Below are 26,529 nucleotides of genomic sequence, written 5' to 3'. Positions count from 1 at the left end.
ATCTATCTATCTATCTATCTATCTATCTATATTTAAGAGTTTAAAGGCAAGAACATATGAGTTTGTTCAATGTTAATAGGTTTAGATAAAGCTTGGGAATCGGTTTCAATGCTTATGTAACCAACCTCTGGTCCTGAGCCAGTGTGTGAAAAATTACCCCCTTGGGAAATTATATACTTTATTAAGCAATTTTATCCAACACTTGCCATTGAGAATTTGGGATGTAAGGCCTATCACTTCTCCAGCTAAGATTTCACATTGTTCCCTTTAACAGAACTGCCCTTTAGCCATTTAAAGAAATGAATATCATATATGTAAAAATACAAAGCCTATAGTTTAAACTGTATTCAGGCTGTGGTAACTCGAATATGTCTTCACTAAATTATTGCATGTCAATATTTCTCAAAAAATGACCCAAATAGAAAAAAATAAACTTTTACTCCTGATCAGTGTTCTTTAACCCTTGTGTTGTCCTTGGGTCAAACTGACAAAGTGTCAAAGTGTTTCATATCAGAATTATGTATTTCTTTCAACCAAATTGCCCAAAAATAACCTGGATGATTCCACACAACATTCTTCAGGTAAAATTAATGATTACTTTCATTGAATGTTTTGGGTGTTTAATTTAATCTTGTAGCTTTCAATGGTTTTAAAACAGTATCCAAACTAAACTTTGACATCTACCCATCTGTGATCCACTCAACATCCTCTGATCTTAACTATTAGTCAAACTCATTCATACTTTCTGCCTTTTCAACTAAAAACGTATGTATAATTTGATATAAATGAGGTTTGTTGACTATGAATTCCAAGAATAAGTGTAAAACCTATTATTAAACCAACTCAGGTTTTAAAAAAAGCCACAAAGCAAAAAGCTTGGAAAAAGTGACAAATAAATCAGAAAATGCGACAAAAACATCAGCAAAACATCGGAAAAGCACAAAAATTATTCATTTTCAATTTTGACCTGGAAGGACAAGTTCATGGTTAATGGGAAGACAACACAAGGGTTAAAGGCAGAAGATAAGCTCCTACAGTCAGACAGGTCGGAGCAAGTGGCCCCCGACCCCGGGCCCCCACACCCGCTCACACACTCACCAAGTCGCAGCAGCACACTGACAGCCACCAAGACGAGGAATCCCAGCAGGGACACCAGCAGCCAGACGACTGGGTTCCAGCACCTACACTCGCTCTCCGCGACACGCTGGCCTCGCATGGCGGCCTGACTCACCATCCGCCTGCAACACACACATTCACACGCTGTCAGGTTCTCAATAGGCTTCCCGAAGTCCTGCACTGTGTGTGAACACGCCTCCGAATGCTGTAAACTACCGATTGGTAGACACTTTTCTACTACTATAAAACAATCATTACTTTTTTTGTCCTGGTTCAGAGTAACCTAATTATAGTATTGGATTGTTTTCTGTGGATGGAGCCTGCAGCTGTTGTTATTGTGCTGTAGTAGGTATTGATGGTAGTCTGAGGTCAGGCTTGGGAAATGTGTAGCTCAAAAAGAAATCGTTTCCAGAGATCATGCGATGCACATCAATCCCCCATGGACGTAGGAGAGCTGGAAGGAAGTTCATGTGGCATACAAACCAGGAACCTCAGTTTCCCAGACATAGACGTGTGCTTACAAAAAATTCATTCAACATCGGTAACAGGGAATTGTGTTACATTGCTGTTGTGTAATCACAAAATGGCCGCTGTGCACCTTCCTGGCAGGCAGCAGGTAACAGTGGCCACAACAGAAGAATGGGGCTGAGGTCTGTTACTCTAATGGTTAGAGATGACTAATTTCCAAACTTCCCAGCATCAACAGCTGAGGGAGGCTTGTGTTACAGACTCACGAGGCGTAAGCAAAGAGGCGACCTGTGTTGTGGCTTTGAATGATCAAGGGGGATTTTCCTTCAGACAGAGAATATTAGGATTCACTGACAATCACTCATTAATCAGAGTTGGATAGTCACTGAATAGCCTACATTCTCCTCAAGTAAGAAACCGGGATGAATGTCATCCATCAAGTACTGCAAGGGGATTCTAATGCATCAAGGAAATGCTGTAGCAGCTGGTACTGTAATGATGATGTATATTATGAAATGGAAATTTCACATTCAATGCATTCTTTAAGAGCAAACATCCCAGAAATGAACTGAAAAGTGTTATTAGAAGCATGTTGTCATTAGGAGACCGCAGTGTGTGGCTTGGCCTTGGGATGTTTGTCCCCTCGCCAATGCAGAATTCCCCCTGACCTTACACAGGAATGCGTATTAGGGGATGATGAGGGGAGAATTTGATATTGGTCCCTCGAGATAGTGGACATTCCGAGCCCAGGGGGCACAAAAAGACATTTCTGCTTTCTGTGGTCCTCATCGTCAACATAACGCTGCTTCCTGCAATCTGTCACTAGAACCCTCCTAAACGCTTAGGCACCTGGATGACACTGCAGGGGCGCCTCTCTCCCTTGGAGAGAGCAGAGGCAGGGGAGACGGCTGGTGATGGTGGTGGTGGGGCGGGGGGCGGGGGGGTGGTTATGGGGGTGTTACCATCTTGGAGCCACTGCACTGTACAAGCCACTATATATACAGTTACACATTTAACACACAACTTTTTGAGGGACCATTAGGGACAAGAAAACACTTGAAAGCAGCCGAAAAAACAACCGAGGGCTGTGCGGTCTTCATCCCGGTCCTGTCCATTTTCACTGCGCTGTCGTGTTGTCTGAAAAGGTGCAGCAGCAGAAGGCCAGAGGCCCACAGAGAAATCATTGTGCGTCCAATTGGGAGGTGGGGAGTTTAACACCAGCACAGCACTCGAGAGCCACGGCTGTCTTATTTGCAGACTGTACCAACAAACCACTCGAAACCCTGGGACAAATGGCTCAGTTATGAGGGATGAAAAATAATCTAGTCCCCAATGTTATGTTTTTCAATACTCCATTCATGGTAGGATGTAGCGCAGATCCGCTGGGGAATAATGTTGCCTTTTGTGTCGGCTCTGCTTCCCCTCCCTTCTCACTTCCCTGTGCTGAGAAATAGCTGAAAGATCTCAGCCCCACAAAAATACCCCTTAACGTCTGAGATAAACTGCAGAATAATACTGTCAGTCTCTTTTAACTGAGAAAATTAAACAGTTAAACAGTAAAGCAATGCTTTTATCAGCACAAATGTCTGACCATAGCATTTTGTGAGCAATGACCCATTTTTAACTGGAAAGTCTTTTTAATTTTTGTGTGGAATATGACAAAATGACAGAATAAAGACATCTTTTTCAAAATAAGGTCTCAAACGGATAGAATTTAAGGTAATGATTAACAGAATCCAATCATGTTTAAAATGATGTGATCTTAATCCAAATATCTGCCTTGCAACAACACTGTTCAGTATGCACATCTGATTATTATATCCATCCCCTCTGTCCTATCACATCATAATGCATGTGAAGTTATTGCAAAATCAACTTTAATGACCGAGAAAAACTAGATTTTAAGAACCAGGTTCGTGTTGAAAATGATCGGGATAATCAAATAAAGCATCAACAGCTTAGGGTTTAATGATAATAATAAAAATACATACCTGTTGTGAAAGTGTTTATCTTCACCCTCAATAATAAAAAAGTATCCCCACCAAAAAAAAAAAAGTACTAAAAGTGTCCTCAGAGCTCAAATAGCAGGCAGCTTAATTCCACAAGTCACACAGAAAACAGAAAGTTTGTGTAGGAATGGAGGCAGCGAACTCAGAGTATCCAGCGCTGCTTGGATGAGGTCTTTCATGTCCTTAACCCTGCTTGACTACCTGGCTTCAGTGACAGACGTTACGTAGAACAATAAAAACCACAGCATTGTATGACAATATTCTCAACACCCTTTTACCTGTCTATGTTTAAAAGAAGCAGGAGGGGCAAAAAAAAGAAGAAGAAAAAGAAAAAGACAATGAAAGCTAACCCTTCATTGGTACCGCTGCATCTCCAGTTTCAGGTAGCGCTCAGAAGGTGCGGTCCTGCTCATCTCTGCACACACTCGCAGAGGGAGACAAGGCTGTGTGTGTGTATGTGTGTGTGTTTGTGTGTGTCTGTGTACTCTACAAGTACTCCAAAGCTAAAGACTGCAATCATGAGGCAATGAAAGTTGTACACAGTAGTTCCTCGAGCATTTTGAAGGGAAAAAATCTTCCAGTCCTCATGTAGACCCATTGTAAAGTAATGACTGACAAATAACCCTGGATCCACCACAATGAAAAGACAAGGAAACTGAATATGAATATCTTGGCTGAGCTCTCCATATTGCAGCTTTTTGTGTAAATCTTTGCCAGAAGACATAACATTATGCTCAGTGTGGAGTCAGCATTTGACTGTTACCGGCACATGAGTACCCTTACTTCTAATTGTTATTAACAGTATTATTAAATGGTTAATATCTGTTGATATTTATACCACAAACAAGCCATATTAGACTTAGACTTCTCTTTATTAATCCTTTTGGGATGATTCCCGCAAGGAAATAGGAATTTCCAGCATCCATTACAAGCAAGAAGAATACAGTTTAGAGAAAAAAAGAAGACAGTATAAAGATAACAGTAAAATAGTAATAATAATAATAATAACAACAATAAAAACAATAAATTAAATAACCTTTGGATGTAAAAATGACATAAAGACATTTACCATAAATCATCATAAAATGTCAGTGTTGAGTCAAATGTTGAAGTGTTCAGGTATTTATGTGAGTCCAGGTGTGTATGTATGCATGCATGCATGTATGTATGTATGTGTATATGTATGTATGTATGTATGTATTATAGTATGTATGTACAGTATGTATATGTGTATGTATGTCTGTTATGTATTATAGTAGTGTTAATGTCAATATGAGTAATGACATATACACATTAAAAAAGGTAATTATGTATATAAGAGCAGTGGGGGAGAGGAAACTTATGTATAGATGTATGTAATGTCGTATGTATGTATGTAGTATGTATGTATGATGTATGTGTATTTTGTATGTGATGTATTATGTAAGTATGTTATGTAATGTATGTATGTATGTATGTATGTATGTATGTATGTATGTATGTATGTACGTATGTATTGTCCTCTCTGCCCTATTTCGTCCTCCTTAGTTATACAGTCTGATGGCATGAGGGACAAAGGAGTCATTATACATAGGATCATATATGTATAAACAGTATATATATGGGATATAGGATCCTATATATCATGATTTATGGGAGAAACCAAGCAATTCTTTGTCAAATCAGACATTCAGCACCGCCCTATAGCCCGAATGGAAGGATCCTTTGTTTCGTAACCCCATTTTTAGACACTACAAAAATTCAACTGTGAGATTGAAGCATGGAATCAGCCTCCTTACATCGAATTGTTGACTAGTCAATCCCTACACGCTTTACATATAAATAAAAATATATTCAAGAAACATGCAATGGTTATGTCATGCAACTGCTCAATTAGGGAACTGGCACCTTTTTCAGTCTAATTCAGGCCCTCCTGTCTCAAAGGTTGTTGTAATCTTCATTGTGTTACCAACAGGATCTCAACCTCAGGAGTAAGAAACATCACCCCACACACACCATCTTGTTTATTTGTTTTCCAAAAAGCCTAGAAAGAAGCTTAATGTGCCTCGACGTGGTTATATTTCACACATTGAAGATATTCTCTAGTTCTTGCAATTGCATTGTCTCCTTACAAGGATAAACCGGGGGCCTCCCTGGGTTGTGCAGAAGACTAATAGTAATTGCTTCCAAACACTAATCCTTCCTGAGCCGCTGAGAAACGTGCAGGCTGTCCACGGCCACTCACAGGCTTTCAAAGGACCAACTCACGGTTCCGTCCTGGGGTGTCGCTCGAGTCAGTGGTTGAGTCAAAACGTGAGGATTCTGTTACACAAAGGTCGTTTTCTGAACCTCCTGTATAGGATGGAGAACACACAACACCACACCGCCAAGGTTCCAGGTTTACTAGTAGTGTTGTTATGTATGCTTTAAGTGTATCTGCACCTTTTTCTTGTTTAAGACAAAAGATGCAGGGTGTTTTGCATAAAATTGTACATGTAAAAAAAAATGGTTGTGTTTGTAATGTTTTTTAGAATTGGTAATGAATTGCTTTTAATAAGTAGTTCTGGATTTGTGTTTTGTTTTGACATAAATGCACCTCCCTCCATCCAGGCGTCATATCCAGCAGATGGTCAGCTCCTCCAGAGTTTATTGGCTTGCATGGAGGTGAGTGGTGATGATGAACGGATGAATAAATATTACACAAATACTGCCCTGAGATCACAGTTACATGACAAAAAAAAACAATGTAAGGAATTGATGAATGTGTCAAGAGGCCATAATTCAATGTAGGCTAATAGACAGTCATGGAGTCACAGGACAGTGTGTGACTGTCCCCAGACAGTCGTGGAGTCACAGGACAGTGTCCAACTGTCCCCAGACAGTGATAGAGTCACAGGACAATGTGTGACTATCCTCAGACAGTCATGGAGTCACAGGACAGTGTGTGACTGTCCCCAGACAGTCATGGAGTCACAGGACAGTGTCTGACTGTCCCCAGACAGACATGGAGTCACAGGAGAGTGTCAGACTGTCCCCAGACAGACATGGAGTCACAGGACAGTGTGTGACTGTCCCCCAGACAGTCATGGAGTCACAGGACAGTGTGTGACTGTCCCCAGACAGACATGGAGTCACAGGACAGTGTCTGACTGTCCCCAGAAAGACATGGAGTCACAGGAGAGTGTCAGACTGTCCCCAGACAGACATGGAGTCACAGGAGAGTGTCAGACTGTCCCCAGACAGACATGGAGTCACAGGACAGTGTGTGACGTCCCCCAGACAGTCATGGAGTCACAGACAGTGTTCGACTGTTACCCGAAAATCATGGAGTACAGGACGTGTCCGACTGTCCCAGCAGTCGTGGAGTACAGGACAGTGTCCGACTGTCCCAGCAGACATGGAGTCCAGACAAGCGACCGTGGTGACTGTCCCAGACAGACTGGAGTCACAGGACAGTGTGTGACTGTCCCACCGACAAGGACATGGAGTCACAGACACAGTCGTGTGACTGTCCCAGACAAGACATGGATCACGGACAGTGTCGACCGAGTCCCCAGACAGACATGGAGTCACAGGACTGTGTGACTGTCCCCAGACAGACATGGAGTCACGGACAGTGTGTGACTGTCCCAGACCAGACATGGAGTCACAGGACAGTTCTGACTGTCCCCAACGACGTATGGAGTCACAGGACAGTGTCGACTGTCCCCAGACAGCGTGGAGACAGGACAGTGTCGACGTCCCCAGACAGACATGGAGTCACAGGACAGTGTGTGACTGTCCCCAGACAGATATGGAGTCACAGGACAGTGTCTGACTGTCCCCAGAAAGACATGGAGTCACAGCACAGTGTGTGACTGTCCCCAGACAGACATGGAGTCACAGGACAGTGTGTGACTGTCCCCAGACAGACATGGAGTCACAGGACAGTGTCTGACTGTTCCAGGACAGTCATGGAGTCACAGGACAATGTGTGACTGTCCCCCAGACAGTCATGGAGCACAGCCGACAATGTCGTGACGGTCCCAGAAAGTAAGGCGCAAGTCAAAGGACAAGTGTAACGAATGTCCCCAAGACCCAGACACAATGGAAGTCAACAGCAAGAGGTGTCTGAATGCTCAAGAAGCAACAGAAATGGACAAAGTCAAAAAGGAACAGCGTATGACGGTTTGAATAGGTTAAATAATACCCAATTCAAATGTAATAGGCAATCATTTTAAAGATAAAAATAAAATGAATCTTGCATAGTTAGATTTTGTCTGTGTATACACTGAAGAAAAACCGTAATACCGTCTTTCCTTTTCGGGAGACGTGACGCCAGACATCCAGTTTGTAAAACTATTAAAGCTACGGTGCGTAGTTTCTGTAATGACAACAAAACTGTCTGCATGTCCACATGATAAAAGTCTTTTGTGATCATGCACACCTACTAAATTTAGCCAGCTCTCTCTGCACCTCGCCAACCTATTTGAATTTGATACATGTATTGCCAATAAGTACAATGAGCTCATCTGTGTGTGCTGGTCTATGTTACCGTCAATAGGGAAAAGAGGAAAACAGGACACAAAGCTACTGCTAACAAAAGGCCTTACTGAAGAAAAGAAGAAAAGATTCAAGGAAGACCTGTCTTCTCTTTCCCAGTTGAATTTCCGAGAAAAGATTCACAAAATGAGCAAACCACAGACCGTTAATATTAACAGTCTATGGAGCAAACAGGCCATTTTCAGTTGGGAAATAGGAAGTTTCTGGAACTGATTTGCATGTTACTGATTTGGGGTCAGTTATTGTGCATGTTTTTGTAACCTATTTTACATAACTCTAATGGTGTAGTCAGGAAGGGATGGCAAGTTCTTATCATCCATCACCTTGGGTTATACTGTATGTCATGGGTCATCAAAACACGTTTGTGCCCTACTTTGGGTTATGAATTTTACATAGTGTAGCATGACATCCTGTTACCTTTGTCATGGACATCAAGTGGGTGGGTCATAACGACAGGTAGCGTTCTGTATCGGAGGTGTTAATATCTGGGACAGTTCACAAAGATCATGCCCACGTCAAGACTCCGATCTTAATTATGAATGAATGACAACAGTGAGTTTCATTTCTATTAAAATGTGGGCTCAATAAATAATGTTGATCTGACAGGTTTGTTTAAAAAAAAAAAATTGTAACAAAACTGCTATATTGGATTACTTTGAGGGCATTATGTTTAAGGAAAGGAAATACCAGCAGTGTTGTACATGAGTATCGATTGAACCAGGATGCACACGGATATATGATCCAAAATTAAGAGTCATATATCTTGGATATAAAAGACTGTAAGGCAGCACTAGACCAGCCTCTGGCCATTTGGCTCGTGTGAATGAAAACAATGTATAAAGTCTTTACTTGAAATCCTGTTTGCACAAATTACAGGCAGGGAGACATCATGTAGCGTGTCAAAAAAGAATGGCCACAAAAGACATTTTATATGTGGAGACAGTCAGAGTCAATTGGATGAAACTACAGCAAATGAGATAAAATATCCAAAAATCATACAAGAACACATACGTTTCAAGTGGGTAAACATTTTTTCTATGCTTTTCACATTGTTGGAGTTCTATTGTTGATGGGTTGAACATGTATGTGTGCTGGTAGCTGTCACATTTTAAAATGTACAGACACGTATAATTGGGGGTTGGTAGTATTCACGGATAGTGTGGTGATGAAAACTGAGACGTGTCCAAAACCACAGAAGTAATAAAGTACGTGCCAGAACATACATGAACAAATATACCATGTGCATGGCAAGAAGTGTGCAAATAAAAAAGTGTATTAGTATATAATACATACACAACATATACACATCTCAGTCAAAGCAGATGTGCAGTGAAGTCAAGAGCAGCCCAAGACAGAAACAACATGGATCCATTATTTGCAGTGCGCTCTTTATGATTATCATTATGTGTTTCATAAGCAAACTGTTAAATGATTAAGGGGATGCAGCAGCATGCAGTGGGATTTTTTGCAGTGCATTTGCTGCATAACTGATAACACATCTCTCTCTTTCTGTCTCTCTGTCTCTTTCACCTACACAGTGACCACAACCCAAGAGATGCTGTCAACACACTTGCAGTAGTTCCTACTAAAAAAAAATAGAGCAGAAGAAGAATACTACAAAAATATACTCTAGCAGAAGAATACTACATTAAAAAATAGACTAAAGGTCCAATTCTGTGCTTAGACAAATGCCACCCAGGGGTCAGACATCGTATGCTTTTCCTCTTTGATGAATTTTGGTAAAATGATATTGAAAAGGTATGTACATACCTTTGAGGATTTATACATTTCAATAGCATTGCTTTTGCCAAAAAGTGACATCTCAGGAAGCATTTTCTCAAGGACCCATGCAGGGATCATATTAACCAGTGCATTCCTGTTGATCATATCCTCACACGGAGAAAAAAAAGATCCATAACATTGGGATGATAGTAATAGCAGCAATCTCACATCACATTAGGTAACAAGCGGTTGTTATAAAATATGACTGGGACCAGGATGTAAGGACAAAAGCACGAAGCATTCAATTCCTAAATAAAGGGAGGTAAGATGGCACCCAGTAACATGAAGTGGTGAAAAATCACAAAGGGCTAAAGAAAAACACGGGCTATGATGATATACACCACCACCTACACACTTTCTCTGCCCCCCCCCCCCCCCATTCCATGTATGTAGAGGAACTCTGCAGGCCCTGCTGCTTTCCCTACTTGCCATTAGTCACCTTGTCCCTGTTGTTTTCCCATTCCACCTCATTGTCACCTACCATGCACTAAATACATAACATTAACAGTGGCTTGAGAAAGTTTACCCCCCCCCCCCCCCCCCCACCCGCTCAAGGTGATATAAAAAGATGAATATAAAAACATCTTTTGGATATTGATCTTATGCTTTACCTAAAAAAGTTTAGGTAAATCCAACCTTTTAAGGACAACAATTTCTTCATGAATGAATAATGTATGTAAATACATAAATGTTCTCTTAAATGGGGGGGGGGGCATACGTATACACCCCCCCATGTTAAAATACGGGGGCATAAGTAACACACCCCCCTATGTTAAAATACAGGGGGCATAAGTATACACCCCCTATGTTAAAAACAGGGGCATAAGTATACACCCCCTATGTTAAATACAGGGGCATAAGTATCACCCCCTATGTTAAAATACAGGGGCATAAGTATACACCCCCATTTGTAATATCAGGGGGATAAGTATACACCCCCTATGTTAAAATACAGGGGCATAAGTATACACCCCCCATGTTAAAATACAGGGGCATAAGTATACACCCCCCTATGTTAAAATACAGGGGCATAAGTATACACCCCCTATGTTAAAATACAGGGGGCATAAGTATACACCCCCATATGTTAAAATACAGGGGCATAGTATACACCCCCCTATGTTAAATACAGGGGGCATAGTATACACCCCCATATGTTAAAATACAGGGGCATAAGTATACACCCCTCTAGTAAAATACAGGGGGCATAAAATACACCCCCCTATGTTAAAATACAGGGGCATAAATATTCAATGTTAAATTCCCATAGAAGCAGGCACATTGTTACTTTTAAAAACAGTTATTTCATGGATCAGGATAATTTCAATTAAGGCATTAAGATCAATTTTCAAAAGAGTTTTTTTTATTCCTCTTCTAAATCAACTTTAGCCTAAACAACTAAGAGAAGCCAAAAGGTTAATTGACAGGAATTGTGTTTTTCTTCCAGAAGATACAAGTGTCATTAAATTAAATTCTTCCAGAGGACATAATCACTGTATACATGTTTCAAAAGATCGTATTCTTCCGTCAAAACTCTTGCATCCATTTATCATGTCCAAAAAAATACAGATTATGGATGGCTGGCTATCTGCCTATTTGACCATCATTCAGTGGTTTGGAGCATTAGGACCATTAGAACTTTGTATTAAAACAAAAAGCTAAAATAATGAACCATCTTTGTGATCATTAAAATAAAAAAGATCCAATTCAGTGATCCAGGTAAATTTAGAAAGCTTACCATCTTTTCACTAGCATCCAACAGCCACTAGTGGTCATCCATCTCCAACGTGATGATCATGGTGCCTTCAGGGAAGTCGGCTTTAAAGGAATTATTGTAAAAATGCACACAAACGACTCAAAAAATCTGTAAATGCAGCCACTAAAGGCGGAAATTTCTTTATTAACTTGTTTCGCATAGCCAGACCTATTTGCCACACTTAATTTCATTAACTAGAAAGTTTAGGGGTACAGGAAAGGCCAATTAGAAGGACAGTTAAGGCAGCATAGAATATATAATATGATAGATGCATTACTAAAAACTTTGCTACATAGCCGACACATTAATTTTCTCGTTCTGTTGTTGCAGGTAATCTATTTCCATGAGTTTCTTGTATTCCTAACGTAGTACGAAAGTCGCATAGTGAATCCAGCGGGGTTTGACCCTCCTGTTGTCCTCGGGTCAAATTTGAACCATTTTTAAAACGTGAAAAATGAAAAAAGGCGCAAAAAGAATTTGATAAAAACATCGGAAAAAACGGACAAAAAAAGAATCGGATAAAAGCGACAAAAATGTCCAAATGTTGACTCAGAAAAACAAAAAGTCGCATGGTGGACGGGATGACAACACAAGGGTTAATGTACAGACCGGGCACATAAAGGAGCACGTGAAGGCATCACTGGTTCAGGACGGGCCGCCGTTAGACAGACTGTGACACGAGCGCCACAGATAAACAACAAACCTCTTCTTGCATGGCCGAACTGACCTTTAACAACTAACGTAAAAGTCTCAGTGTTGTCAGACAGCGAATTGAAATGCAGAAAGTAGCGTGGTTGGAAGAGTTATTACTCCCCTGATGAGTGAAAAGTTAAATATAAGAGTTGAGTCCGCTGAGAGGTGAGTTTGACATGAGTTGTAGCTAGAAAACTAACGGTAACGGTAAGCTAACCCTGGCTAACAGGATGGGACGTTAGCGTTGTCAGGACCATAGACAGTTAAAGGTCAGGACTAGTTCAGCTCCTGTATAAAGACGTCATTAGCCCTAACTACATTAGCATCAGCTTGACCATATAATAGCTAAATTATGCTAGTTAATTAGCCATTGGCCGAAGTCCCCGTCCTCTGTAACATGAACCGAATCCTGGGCGCCGCTAAGTTAAGCTAGTCATGAGTAAAATTGGCTATAGTAATGATAGTTAACGATGCTTTTTATTGGAGGTTCACCAGTTCACTTGTTGCATCCTCAGATGACTGGTAGGTAAAGCATTAGCTAGCTCCATTAATCGCAACTCGGGCTGTTTTCATCGGTTTATAGATTGTTAGTTATGTCACCCATCTGCATTATATCTGTTAAATTTGCAAGGTTTAGATAGAACAGGTTAACATGTCAGGTCAGTAAATCTACACAAACTTAAATAATGTATTGGTTGGACTCATTGTAGGAAATTAAAAAATATAGTTATTGTTTTTTTAGGTGTATTCTGAGATTTATTGGGGCATTTTTGCCCTTTGCCCCCTGGTTGGACTTCACATACCGGCTATTGCCACAGTTTTCTTTGGACCTCACTGCATAGAGAGAGTTTCCAGAGGCAAATACTCTATGTCTAAATCACAAACATATGTCAAAAAAAGAAGTTTTCATTGGTGTATTAAATGTGCATGCTTTCCTAATGCTTTTCTAAATCTCTTTTTTTCCCTAATCCTCCGTCTAACAGAGAGGACCAATAGTGAAATCATCACCTTCTTTCAATTCTCTCACACCCTTCACTCATCTTTCCAGTGACCTGGTGTGATAATTGTATGCTGATTGTGCGATAACCTCCCCCCATCACCCACCTGCACTTCCTCTTACTTCTGATGCATGGCCCCTCTTTAGAAATGAATACATCTCGCTGTTCCTTGCATGTTGTGCTGTGAAAGTGGCATAATGAGGGAAGACAGGGATAACCCTCTGGCACTGTCGTCCAAGAAACCATGCCAGGGCCAGAAGGACTATGGACAGGAGCTTGAGAGGCTGCGTGCTGATTGGGAAGCAGAGAAGAAGCAAACACTGCGGGCCCTTGGACACCTCTCTGTGGAGCTGAGGCACCTGCGGGAAGAAGCGGAGAGGGAACAGCAGAGGGCTGTGAAGGAGCTGGCGGCCAGGCGAGGGTGCCAAAAGGATAGGCACTCTAACAGATACCAGAGTCTGCTGGCTAAGGAGGTGAATATTAAAGACGGTGGAAGATACACCAAAGTCGAGTCCACAGATAAAGAGGCTTTTTGTCTGTGCAGTAGAGAAACTCACACAAAGCTGGAGCAGTTGCTGCTGACGCTGTATGAGAAGATAAATGGTGAGCAGGCAGTCTATAAATTGCATCACAGGCGGGAATTTGAGCTAGAAAAAGCCATCTTCCTCTGCCACCTGCTAGGGGCCCATGGAAGACTGTTGCAGGGGAGGCAGAGAGCAGGACACCCCAGCTTAACTTTTAACAGTGTGCCAAGAAAGCCAAGTCATGAAGACGGCAGTAAGTCCTGTCTGAAAAAGCCCTTTCTAACCTACTCCACGGCATTGCCACAGAGATCGCAGACTGCCTCCCACTCACCTAAGAAAACCAAACCAGATCAAAGAGAGCAGCCTTCAGGGAGGGCCGTCTGCGCAGCTGAGCTCTCCTCCTCCGCTGCAGTCGGGGACACCTGTTGGAGAGGCTCTCTGAATATTTGTCACCCTCGCAACGCTCCCCATGCGGGCTGGGACAACCAGCCCTCCTACTGCGCTGAGTCCTTTGGGTCAGACAAGTCATCGCCCTCCAAATGCATAGACCGAAACATGGAGGTAAGCTATTTTATATTTTAAAATTCTGCACATGGTTCCAAAATTAAGTATGTATGGTATTGCTAGCATATTCTCTATTAACTTAAACTCTGAAACTGCATCAGTATGCACAGTATGTTGGTGGCAGACTTGCAATATGGAAGTGTAATTTCTTTCTTTTCTTAACTTTTTCTTTGGTGGACTTGCTTTTACTCACACTGACTATGAAGCCCTGAAGGATTTGTGATAAAATGATTTTGATTGTTACAGGAAGGTAACATCACAGAAGCTGAACTGCTAACTAACAGTGGTCGTCCAATCAATACGAATCAAAACATATTAGTTTGATGAAGCACACACAGCACAGGCTGCCTCACAGAACATAGCATATGGAAACCACAGTCATTGCAAATCAATGACCACTTTTTATCCAATAGATCTTTATACCAATGGGCTGAAAGCCTGTACCAGGCGTTGGCATGACCACCGAGTCCCCATTAAATACAAAACAAGTGAGGGGGAAACCATTTAGGCTGTCCTAGCCAACTCTCTGTCTTCTTTATTAGTAGTTTTTGCATATCAAGTAGCTTCAACCAAGTGAAGACAGTGTGTACCTGTCAAATAATTCTTTCCTATTTGAACTAAGCTTAGTGTTTGGTCTTATCCTCAGACACCACAATGTTGTTATGGCAGCAGTGGTGCATAGCCAGCAGAAGTAGGATGGAGAACTAAACACTAACGGGAAACATTTAATTGAGGTTTGTTTTTTGTTTTTGTAGTAATTAGACTACACTATAATACAACAATAAAAAAAGAACCAAAACCTAGCTAATGTGGCAGGCTTTTAAGTTGCCATAATGATAGAGGATATTTTAAAACCATTTACTGGTGTGCTATGGTGTAAAATGTTAAAGTGTAACTCTCGCCAATTTGTAAAACACCAGGCACAATGTTCTCCGTGCTGAGTTCATGTGTAGAGTCCCTGGTGATACTTGGAGCAAAGTCTCATGTTGTGTCGAGCCTTCTTAGTGATTTAAAACAGTGATTTTGATGCTATCATAGTAGCGCCCCTAGCTCTGCCACCCGAAAGGCCATTTGACAGAAAATGAGAATATGGTATATCTTAAAAGTGGTGCTTCCGTCCTAATATGCTTTTAAACGAAAGTTTGACTCGGGTACATCCAAAAAAAGACCCTATGTTGGATTTTGGTGAGAGTTATGCTTTAATATTGCCAGTGGGACGGTTGTCAGAGAAGACGAATTGTGCAAGATGTTAGCAGAGAGGAGGGTATATCATGTGTGGGTGGATCTGTTTATGCCTCTTGTTGGTAGGCAGAAGTGGGTCAGTGTGTTTCCATCTCTTAAATTTTGGATTGAAGTTGTCATAGAGAAGAAATTGAATAATTTATCAAAGCCTTGACTGTTTCTGAAGAGCAATGCCCACATGCCAATCCTCATATTTCTTGCATGGTCCTGCTATTAGGTCAAGGTCATTTCTTTGCAAAGCATATGCATCTTGACATGCAGTAGGTTTTGCTGACTAGATTCCTTTCTTTGTTTTATGCTCAGTGACATATTTACTGTATTTTCTGCTGTACAACATGTGATACAGTGGGGACAACAAGTATTTTATACACTGCTGATTTTGCAGGTTTCCCTACTTCCAAAGCATGTAGAGATCTGTCATTTGTATCATAGGTACACTTCAACTGTGAGAGACAGAATCTAAAATAAAAATCCAGAAAATCACAGTGTATGATTTATAAATAATTAATTTACATTTTATTGCATGACATAAGTATTTGATACATCAGAAAAGCAGAACTTAATATTTGGTACAGAAACCTTTGTTTGCAATTGCAGAGATCATACGTTTCCCGTAGTTCTTGACCAGGTTTGCACACATCGCTGCAGGGATTCTGGCCCACTCCTCCACACAGACCTTCTCCAGATCCTTCAGGTTTCGGGGCTGTCGCTGGGCAATACCGACTTTCAGCTCCCTCCAAAGATTATCTATTGGGTTCAGGTCTGGAGACTGGCTAGGCCACTCCAGGACCATGAGATTCTTTTTACGGAGCCACTCCTTAGTTGCCCTGGCTGTGTGTTTCGGGTTGTTGTCATGCTGGAAGACCCAGCCACGACCCATCTTCAATACTCTTACTGAGGGAAGGAGGTTGTTGGCCAAGATCTCGCGCTACATAGCCCCATCCATCCTCCATCCTCCATCCTCCCCTCAATACGGTGCAGTCGTCCTGTCCCCTTTGCAGAAAAGCATCCCCAAAGAATGATGTTTACACCTCAATGCTTCACGGTTCGGATGGTGTTCTTGGGGTTGTACTCATCCTTCTTCTTCCTCCAAACACGGTGTGTGGAGTATTTTTGTCTCATCAGACCACATGACCTTCTCCCATTCCTCGTCTGGATCATCCAGATGATCATTGGCAGACTTCAGACGGGCTTGGACATGCGCTTGCTTGAGCAGGGTGTCCTTGCGTGCGCTTCAAGATTTTAATCCATGACGGCATAGTGGGTTACTAATGGTTTTCTTTGAGAGTGTTGTCCCAGCTCTCTTCAGGTCATGAACCAGGTCCTGCCAAGTGGTTCTGGGCTGATCCCTCACCTTCCTCATGATCATTGATGCCCCACAAGGTGAGATCTTGCATGGAGCCCCAGACCGAGGGAGATTTGCCGGGATCTTGAACTTCTTCCATTTTCATATAGTTGCGCCTTCTCACCAAGCTGCTTGCCTATTGTCCTGTAGCCCATCCCAGCCTTGTGCAGGTCTACAATCCATGATGTCCTTACACAGGGCTCTGGTCTTGGCCATTTTGGAGAGGTTGGAGTCTGTTTGATTGAGTGTGTGGACAGGTGTCTTTATACAGGGAACAAGTTCAAACAAGTGCAGTTAATACAAGTAATGAGTGGAGTTTAAAGAACAACTAACAAGTCTGCGAGAGCCGGAATTCTTTCTGGTTGGTAGGTTATCAAATACTTATGTCATGCAATAAAATTAAAATTAATTATTTAAAAATCATATAATGTGATTTTCTGGATTTTTGTCACGGTTGAAGTGAAGTGTACCTGTAAAAATTACAGATCTCTACATGGTTTGGAAGAAGGAAAACCTGCAAAATCAGCAATGTATAAAATACTTGTTCTCCCCACTGTAAGTACACTCTGGTGGCAGTGGTGATGTGTGCAAAAGTGATCTCATACCATTTCTTTTTCTGTTGGTTGTTTTGCTGTCAGCACCTCTCTCCCCCAAGCAGAGTACATGTATATTCTCAAAGGAGCTCAACCAGAATAGAAATAGTGTTCAGTTTGGTTTCAGTCTTTAGGCCGCTCAAGCCATGGTCTTGTGAGCACACTATAATTAATAAGGGAATAGACTGAAGCTGTGAAATGCAACCTAAGGGCAAAGTAAGAAGTTAATTTCTGTCTGATTGAGGCTCTTCATTTTTTGTACCTTTTTGAAAATAGCCCTTTTTTTCTTGTGTTACTGAGTGAAATACTGCATATCAGTGCATTATGAAATGGGGATTATAGACTGTTAAGGGAGGTCAGAGTGAGCCGTTGTAAATGATCTTAGTGTTGACTGCACTGACAGTGTACCAGAAAAATGTCAGTTGAAAACAATTAAGGAAAAATGTCTATTTTTAACTTTACTGTGCCCAGACATGGGTTTTCTAACAGCGACCTTTTTAAAGGAAGAAGAGGTAGACTGTCACGTTTTATCAAAGCTTCAACAGCTTTGTATCTGCAACAAAGCTGTCACAATGTGTTAAAGTACACTTCGGGCTGCTGTAGAAGAGTCAAATAGACTGGAAAAGAAAAAAATCTATGTATTTTAAAAGAGGGATATTTAAATAAACTGTTCAGTAATTTGCAACGTGCTCACAATGGCCTTTAAACAACCAGAGATACTGTATTAAGTTTCAACAGTATTGCAAAAATATGTACCGGATGATAAATCTCCATTGCCTTATGGTACATATGGTCTCCCATTCCTAGTGCGTCAACAAAAATGATCCTAAAGGTACCTTTAGATCGCGAGCATTTGCATCCGCCGCCTCCAATTTTTCCAAGGTGAACACGACAGCAGCTGTGCCTCTGCATGGACAGTAGGCTGCAGCCACTTGTGTGAACATGGCTGGCGTTTTCCACCTGGGTTTGATGATGGTAGAACTTTTTTTCAAGTTTTTGCCTGAGTTAATTCTGGTTAAACCTTTTCAACTTGTCACTAGGGGTGCTCTGATCCAATATACCAGATCAGTATCTGCACCAATACTGACCTTAATAAGCGGATAAGGTACAGTCCATAGCGAGACGGTTGACATTAAAGACCGTTTCTTTGTCGATGTCATAACATTTTGTGTTTCCGCTACCACTTGCATACATTCAGTCACAGTGGGTGATGCAGTTCATAGTGCCACAGCAATGACTGGTCTCATGTTACTCTACATGAAAAAAAATAATCCCGGTACCAGTACCATAAGGTGAGATTTTAAATATGGGTACATGTGTACATATTGCTAACTATTTCTGCAAGTTTAAGAGCTGGGCAAAATACTGATATTATATCGATAGGGTGATATGAGACTAGATATCGGCTTGGATTCTGGATATCGTGATATTGCATAAGTGTTGTCTTTTCCTGGTTTTAAAGGCTTAGTTACAGTAAAGTGATGTAATTTTCTGAACTTACCACACTGTTGTAACTGTTCTATTATTCGCCTTTACCCACTTAGACATTATATTCACATTACTGATGATTATTTATCAAGAATCTCATTGTGTAAATATTTTGTGAAAGCACCAATATTCAACACTACAGTGTCGTTATGGGATTGATATCGAGGTATTTGATAAAAAAATTCATGATGTTTGATTTTCTCCATATCGCCCAGCCCTAGTTTAAGCTACAAACTGCTCTATGTAGCTACTTGATGATGAGATTGGAGGTAAACTTGGAGGTAGCTGGTACCTACTGTACATCAGTGTAATTGCACCCCTCTGCCGTCCATTTATAATACAGAACACACACACTTCTCAGTGGCAGACACAGTGTAATCCGGTTGTTGTCTGAAAGCACCTTAAGGATTTCTTCTAATTATTTAACCACTTAACAAATGCCTCCGTTTATTGGTGCTCAATCTCGACAAATGTCACCCAAAACAAAACGGTTACTGTTCTTTACCCATGTCATGATCTTGGTGTCCTCTAAAAGGTCCAAATTATTCTTGGTGACAGCTAACCAAATCTACAGAGGTACAAACATGGTCATAATGTAAATGTAAATTTTTTGAATTTCATGTCTCATTTTTTACTGTTCAGTAAAATAAGCCTCAGTAATATTGGGATCTTAAAATGATTTCCCCAGATAGAAGTTTGAGCCTTTTTGCTTTCACATAATATAGTTTGTCAAGACCGAGTGAGGATTTAACCAGACGGCATCCCAAATAAGTCAACAAGCCCCCCCACAGCCAGTATTCAGGCCGCTGCTCGTTAAGGTGATTATCAAGCTGATTTGTCCATTTGATAAATAATTAGGTGAAATCCTTGGTAGTACCTACTGTAGTAGAGAGGAGGGCAGCAAGCCAAAATGACATGAGTTGTGACAGAGTTTATCTTTTGCATCATCAGATACTACTGCTTTACATGTTTTTATAATAAATTACACATGAGCATCATTCCTTACCTTTTAGAAATCTTATTTGTTTCCTTAGGGCACAACTGTAGTAAAACGTTAGAATTAGTCTGGATTGGACACACTTGTTTCTCTGCCTGCCTCCTGCAGTGTGTACTGCCTATTGATTGTTCAAGAGGCAGCCAACATCATTCCAGCGTCATCTCCATGGAAACGAGCTCTAGTCGCTGGAATGATTGGGCCCCGTCTCAAAGCCTGCTTTTTTGTGATAGGAGGATGGAAGCAGTCCTCCCTACCCCCTCCTCTCAGCGACACTCGCCGTCTTACACAGACACATTTTTCCCTTCGTCCTCTTTCTTCACCTTTTTATTGCGCTGTAACCAAGATGGGATTAACCAGCCTGTCGGGTCATATTGCATCTGGATGAAATGATTTTTTTACACAGCAGCATCAATGAAGACAGACTCACAGCAGAAGAGTCAACATACCCCCCCACATCACAGCCTTACTGAGAGAACGGGGACTGGAGCGGAGACCTGTTAGTTAGATCATTTTCTTTCTTTTTTTCTGCATCGCACGTCTCTTCTTGTTTGCTATTTCAGTTGGGCCTCCATGCGCTGTTTCAGTGTTACGTATGTTAAGTGGACTGGTGTTTTTTTTTTGCCTTTTCTGGACAAGTACTTCTGACAAACCCCTGTGAGATGACAGAGTGGTAAAGCATGAAGAAACAGGCGATCAATGCAGTGGGCAGGACTCTGAATCTGATTGCTACACTGTGGTAAACACTAACCACAGAATGCTCAAGAATGCTACCAGGACGATGACATTCATTGAATTGTCTTCGCAAGCCAAGGCCGAAAATATGTAAGATCCCTTCGGAGCTGATTGTCCTCATTTTGGAAAACGTCACAGCACAGAGGAGGAGGAGGAGGAGGAGGAGGTACTTGACAACTCATGATTTATCTGTTTTTTTTTTGTTTTGGATATGGCACTCAGACTCTTGCTCTAACAGATTTTAAACTCCCACTTTAAAGGGATGGACAAATTTGAGGCCTGGTAAAAAGTTACCGACAACCATGGGAATAACAGTTCTTTGCTTGGTTTCTGACACTTCACCTTAGCTGTGGAAAAAAACACACTCCTGCTTCTGAACTGCTGGAGAAAGAGAAGACCGTGACATCTTTATCATTTTGAAGTCAACCTGCCACAGCTAATCCGTGTAATTCTCCAGCAAATAAAAAGCCTGCGATGGCTCGGTTCTGCCTGGGCACCTCATTTAGTCATATCGATCCCGTCTGTGCTGTTTGACTGTGACAGAGAGTGATGTATGACTTGTGCACTCGGCCTGAGCAGCCAGAGCCTGCACCGGCACACACGGAGATGGAGAGCCGGGAGGTGGCTACAGCTCTTGGGCAGCAACAGCAGGAGTTGAGGGGTTCAGAAGAGCAGAGGAATAAGCAACATGGGCTCTTGGACACGGCAGTCCCAACCACGGCTAATATCACTTCAACATCATTGCTGGGGAAAAGGCACCACTCGCTTTATGCAAACCTCAATGGTTTTGAAGTGGAAGGCGTACGCAAGGTGAGTTTGGAACATTTGTTGAGTCTTCCACTACAATTCTTGATGGTTAACATGAAAGTGTTTGTGGCCTGGAGACACGTGAGAGGTGTCCCACTAATATTAGAGAGTAGCAGAGATAGTCTGGTGTGTTAATAGAATCACCAGTCTTCTTTAAAAAAACAAAAAAAAATGTGATGGTAGATTTTTAACCCATTTCTCAAACTATGTTTTTTTTTCACATTGCAGACTATAATATATTATCTGGTTCTATGAAATATATGAACCAGAGGAATTTTAAACATGCAAAGTATGTTTTACCCTTTTACATCTTAGAACATCTAGTTGGATTGTTATTTGTGTTGGATTACAGTGATGTTACACTGAATATGTGTGTAACACATTGTCTCGACATTTAATCTGGGACAGTGCTGTTGCTGCTGTCGTAGAAACAGAGGGTTGGCAGGCAGGTATTATACTGACCTATTGTGACAGTGTCTCTCATTTCACACCTGCACATCCTGTTAGCACAGAAGATCTACTTAAGGGTAGCCAATTGAAAAGCAATAGTAAACCAGTCACTGTAGTAAACCCATTTGTAGTCCGTGTCTCTGATACTGCCCATACACAGTAGCTTGTATATTGGGAAACATCACTGTAAGGAACTCAGAATAATGCACTTATACTACTCCATCCTATTAACAAAATAGATATGTTAATGGACCTGTAACAAATACCAAAGTCCAGTAAATTTTTGTAACATCTGGATGATTTAAATGTGTGTTTTAAGTGGTCTAAAGACAGTGAGTAGATACAGTATAAAGGTTGCAGTTAGTGCCTTGTTGGGTACAACAGGCAGTACAATGTGTCCTTCCTAGACAGGAGAGCAACACATGAAGGCAGCAGAATCAACTTGCCACTCAGTGGCACCCCCCACATACACTATAGATATACTTATGTGTGTTTTTCCACTGTCATTTCATCGTATTTTAGTATTATTTTGTGGTTAGTCTTGCTTGGAAAGCAATGGCAGCTAATAGTAATCAGCATTTTTCTGCTGTATTTTCCCTGTACTAATACTGCTACTCAGTCCTTTTTACCTTTTGTTTACTTGTTTGAATGTGTCCTTGTTTGAGGCAGAGTTTCATCATTTAACCAAGGTAGTAATATGTGTGCAACATTGCTGTCGTCCCCACCCCCGCCACTTCACTACCCAATCGCCACATTCACCGCGTAGTAAAAGCCCCTAATGAACTGTCAACATTGGAGAAGAACTGTGGCCAAAAAAACTGAGTGAGCATCAAACGCTGCATTATAAATGATTATTTGGCTAATTTAGACCAGTAGGGGTTGGCAGACGCCTGTCACTCTTAGATTATTGTTCATAATTAAGTCATTATTTGCAGTTGGGGTACCTTGATCGTCCCTTTGTTTTCTTTCCCAGTTCCACCCATAATTGATGACTGTGTGTGGCATGTGTATGGCAGGATGCATTTTTATTAGAATATGATGAATCTCAATAGTCCTTGGAGGATAAATATTGATGTAAGAGGCAGAGCATTTTTTTATAGCACAAGGAAAGTGGGTGAAATTGTAGCTGGAATATAGCATCGTGCTCAGCAAACCCCCCCCCTGCTATAATTGGTTAGGTTATGGAAAGTATATAGAGATTTTTATAACAGTATTTGTACGCCTTTTCTTACTGTTTTTATCTTTATTCACAATCGTTCAGTCATTCCTTTTGCTGTGGTGTTTTCAATGGCCAGGTACCACTATTAGCCACACTGTTGGATCTGTCATTTAGAACCATTAGAGAAAACCTGTATTAGTCTGTGAGCACAATTTACACAAAGCAGTTGTCAGTCTTTCCACTTCATGGAAGAAGTAAGCATGTTTCCTCTGAAGGCTAATGAGCTTGTTGACTGTGTGGTCCTCTGTCATCCTAACTCTTAACACCTGTCTGGGTACCATATGGCAGCCTCTCTGAGTTCCAAATGGGGCAACAAAGTGATGATGTACAACTAAAACAATGTTTCTCCTCAACAACTCTCCTGAAGACAGTTGTTTGTCCTGTTTGACCATGTATTCAGCTGTGATCCCTTCCTGTGACTGTGGAGCTAGGGTCTGGCCGACACACTCTTTAAAAGTGGTCTTTTTAAAGTGTATTAGTGGCTAGAAATCTTGGTACCATTGCCACACACAGTCTAACACCAGCCGCTGCCTAATCGGTTATTCTGGAGTCCTTATACCAGTTTAGGCTGTGTAACTTTGGAAAATGTTCCAGCTAGGGCTGCCTAAGCAACTTATTAAATACTAATTTAAGATGCTAGATATTGTTAAATTTTGGATATTGACAGTGTCTTTTCCTGGTTTTAAATGCTACATTTCAGTGATGTAATTTTCTAAACTTCCCAGACTGTTCTAGCTTTTCTTTTATTTGCCATTAAAGGTAAATGGACTGTATTTATATAGCACTTTTCAAGTCCTTACAACGACTCAAAGTGCTTTTACATAGTACAGGAACCATACACACACATTCATGCACCGATGGTCGGCATGGTGACAATTTGGGGTTCAGTGTCTGGCCCAAGGACACTTCAACATGGGACTGCAAGATTAGGGATTGAACCACCTACTTTACCACTCTTCCACTTCCATTTTATCAAAAATTGTTTTGTATAAATATTTTGTGAAATAGTCAACCCTACAATGTTGGCGCAATATTGATATCAAGGTATTTAGTCAAAATTATTGTGATATTTTCTCTATATCACCCAGCTCTAGTTCCCGCTCTGTTTGTTTATATCTGGGGTGCGTCTCTTCACTTTTACCTCAATTAATCCAGTTAGGCGGGGCATTTCCTCCCTTGTAAAAATAACGCAAACGTAAGAGTTCTTGCCACTCAATCTCGTGTCAGCTGTGTTCCCGGCAGCAAATATAGGCTTTGTTACCTTGTCAACATGTCACTTACGCTGCTGTGGGTATAATGACATAACTGGTGCTCAGCAGAAACCCTGGCGACCCATTCTAGTCTACGCTACTCATAGCAGCGCTATAAAAGAAGCAGTAATGAAAGTCACTTAAGTACTGTTCCATTGCTAAATGCAGCTACATTTCTTTGATGCCAGCCCTACTGGTCGCCACCGACCTAGTTTTACCTATGGGAGAACTGAAAGTGGAGCAGTATGTCTGTATAAGAAGACCTGCTTTTACCATTGATCGTCTGAAAAGAATCCCACATTTCAAAAGAGATGCATTTATTTCAGTCTTCACGTGTTGTTTTGCTTTTGATAGTAGTGATGGATGAGCATAGCATCGTGTGTGTGTGTGTGTGTGTGTGTGTGTGTGTGTTGTGTGTGTGTGTGGTGTGTGTGTGTGTGTGTGTGTGTGTGTGTGTGTGTGTGTGTGTGTGTGTGTGTGTGTGTGTGTGGTGTGTGTGTGTGTGTGTGTGTGTGTGTTGTGTGTGTGTGTGTGTGTGGGTTTGTGCGCGTGTGTGTGCGCGTGCGTGTTATTGGCCAGCTATGTAATGACTTGTGAATAATTGAGAGGGGACTCTCTGGAGTATTGGTCTCTCACTCTCCCAGCCCAAACATCTTTGTCTGTCTGGTGTCTGGCTGCAGACTCTCTCTACGGAACAAGGGTCAGACTGTCACAGCCAGGACTGTGGGGCGTTACTTCCACAACATACTTTGTGCTGTACGTGGGATAAACAGAATACAGTATATCCTGTTCATCAGTAGACATATACTTCACTGATGCACAGACTTGCTGTGACAGAGATTGAAACGTGGAGAAATAAGGCTGGGGGATATGGCCAAAATCTTCTATCCTGATATATATATATATATATATATATATATACCTCAATAATTATAAATATCAGGATATAGCATGTTTTCTGGTAATTAAATTAAATCATTGGATAAATTAAATTAAATAGTACACATGGTAAAACCTATTTTTTTGAAATAAATATTTGACAAATGAAAAGTAGTGAGAATGTTGGTGCAAAATAAACAAAAGGTGAAGTCAGGAAGTAAATTGTGGTCCAAATGACGGAAATATTGCTGCAATACCGGCTGGCCTCTGGTTCTTCACATGTACATATACATGTATATGATTTTGATATCGTTTTACAATGTATATCGTATCTCCCAACCCTATGATGAAGGATTTGCAATATACGCCACGTTAAACTCAAGGATTTTTGCAGTTTTGGAAATGTTCTTTACCCCTGCAGCTGCCCTTTAAAAAGTAAAATTACCATTCCAACCAGGATGCAGACATTATCAGCAGGTTACCTCTGTAGTAGTAGTAGTTTAGTTTAGTTTAGTTTATAGTTTATTTGAACATTTATAGTTTTTATACAAAAAACAAACAAACAACAAAACAAACAACAACATTAAAATAAAAGATTTATATACATGCATTCCTGCATACATATAATTAGAATGACAGATAAATAAGGTCATGTACTTATTAGCACAATCTTCCAAATTTGAAAGTCATTCAAAAAGGAACAAAACTTTTCCATGTTCAAAAGGAGTGGGAAGAAGTTGATAAACAACTTATCAGGTCCGACCCCCTTTCTCTACTTTTATCCTTTTAGTAAATCTTATTCTTCAGTTATTTACACATTGTTATTTACACATCATAGACACAGATGCATACATAAACAAACACGTATAAACCCTTTTTTTTTCTTCTTCTCTTTCTTCTACTTTCTATACCATCTATCTATAGCAGATTACATAACACAGCCATACTAGACTTAGTATATAGACATGCTAGTATGTAGATATATTCGCATATGGACATACCAGCATATAAACATACCAGTATATGGACGTATCAGTGTATAAATATATTAATATATAGACATACCAGCATATAAATGCCAAGAAACCACACAGTC

The 26,529-nt window shown here is 40.9% G+C and overlaps 2 protein-coding genes across 13 annotated transcripts in view; one reads left to right on the top strand and one right to left on the bottom strand.

The window, feature by feature from the left end:
- The window catches only part of LOC116700971 (scavenger receptor cysteine-rich domain-containing group B protein), a 13,143-nt gene extending 9,178 nt beyond the window's left edge, over nt 1-3,965 (bottom strand). The window contains exons 1-2 of one of the 2 annotated variants that reach the window (XM_032534484.1): nt 3,576-3,965; nt 1,099-1,238 (exon numbers count right to left, since the gene is read on the bottom strand). In XM_032534484.1, the coding sequence (XP_032390375.1) occupies nt 1,099-1,234 (136 nt within the window). In that variant the 5' untranslated portion in view covers nt 1,235-1,238; nt 3,576-3,965. Of the gene's footprint in view, nt 1-1,098; nt 1,308-3,575 lie in introns of those variants that run through there. The other variant, XM_032534485.1, reaches the window with a different exon arrangement.
- An 8,331-nt stretch (nt 3,966-12,296) lies between these two features.
- tspoap1 (TSPO associated protein 1) overlaps nt 12,297-26,529 on the top strand; it is a 70,347-nt gene continuing 56,114 nt past the window's right edge. For 10 of the 11 annotated variants that reach the window (XM_032533268.1, XM_032533267.1, XM_032533274.1 and 7 more), the window contains exons 1-2: nt 12,297-12,510; nt 13,329-14,428. In XM_032533268.1, the coding sequence (XP_032389159.1) occupies nt 13,517-14,428 (912 nt within the window). In that variant the 5' untranslated portion in view covers nt 12,297-12,510; nt 13,329-13,516. Of the gene's footprint in view, nt 12,511-13,328; nt 14,429-20,380; nt 21,639-26,529 lie in introns of those variants that run through there. The other variant, XM_032533269.1, reaches the window with a different exon arrangement.

Source organism: Etheostoma spectabile, chromosome 13 (genome assembly GCF_008692095.1).
Source record: "Etheostoma spectabile isolate EspeVRDwgs_2016 chromosome 13, UIUC_Espe_1.0, whole genome shotgun sequence".
Lineage (NCBI taxonomy): Eukaryota > Metazoa > Chordata > Actinopteri > Perciformes > Percidae > Etheostoma > Etheostoma spectabile.
This window is presented reverse-complemented; position numbering and strand designations above follow the sequence as displayed.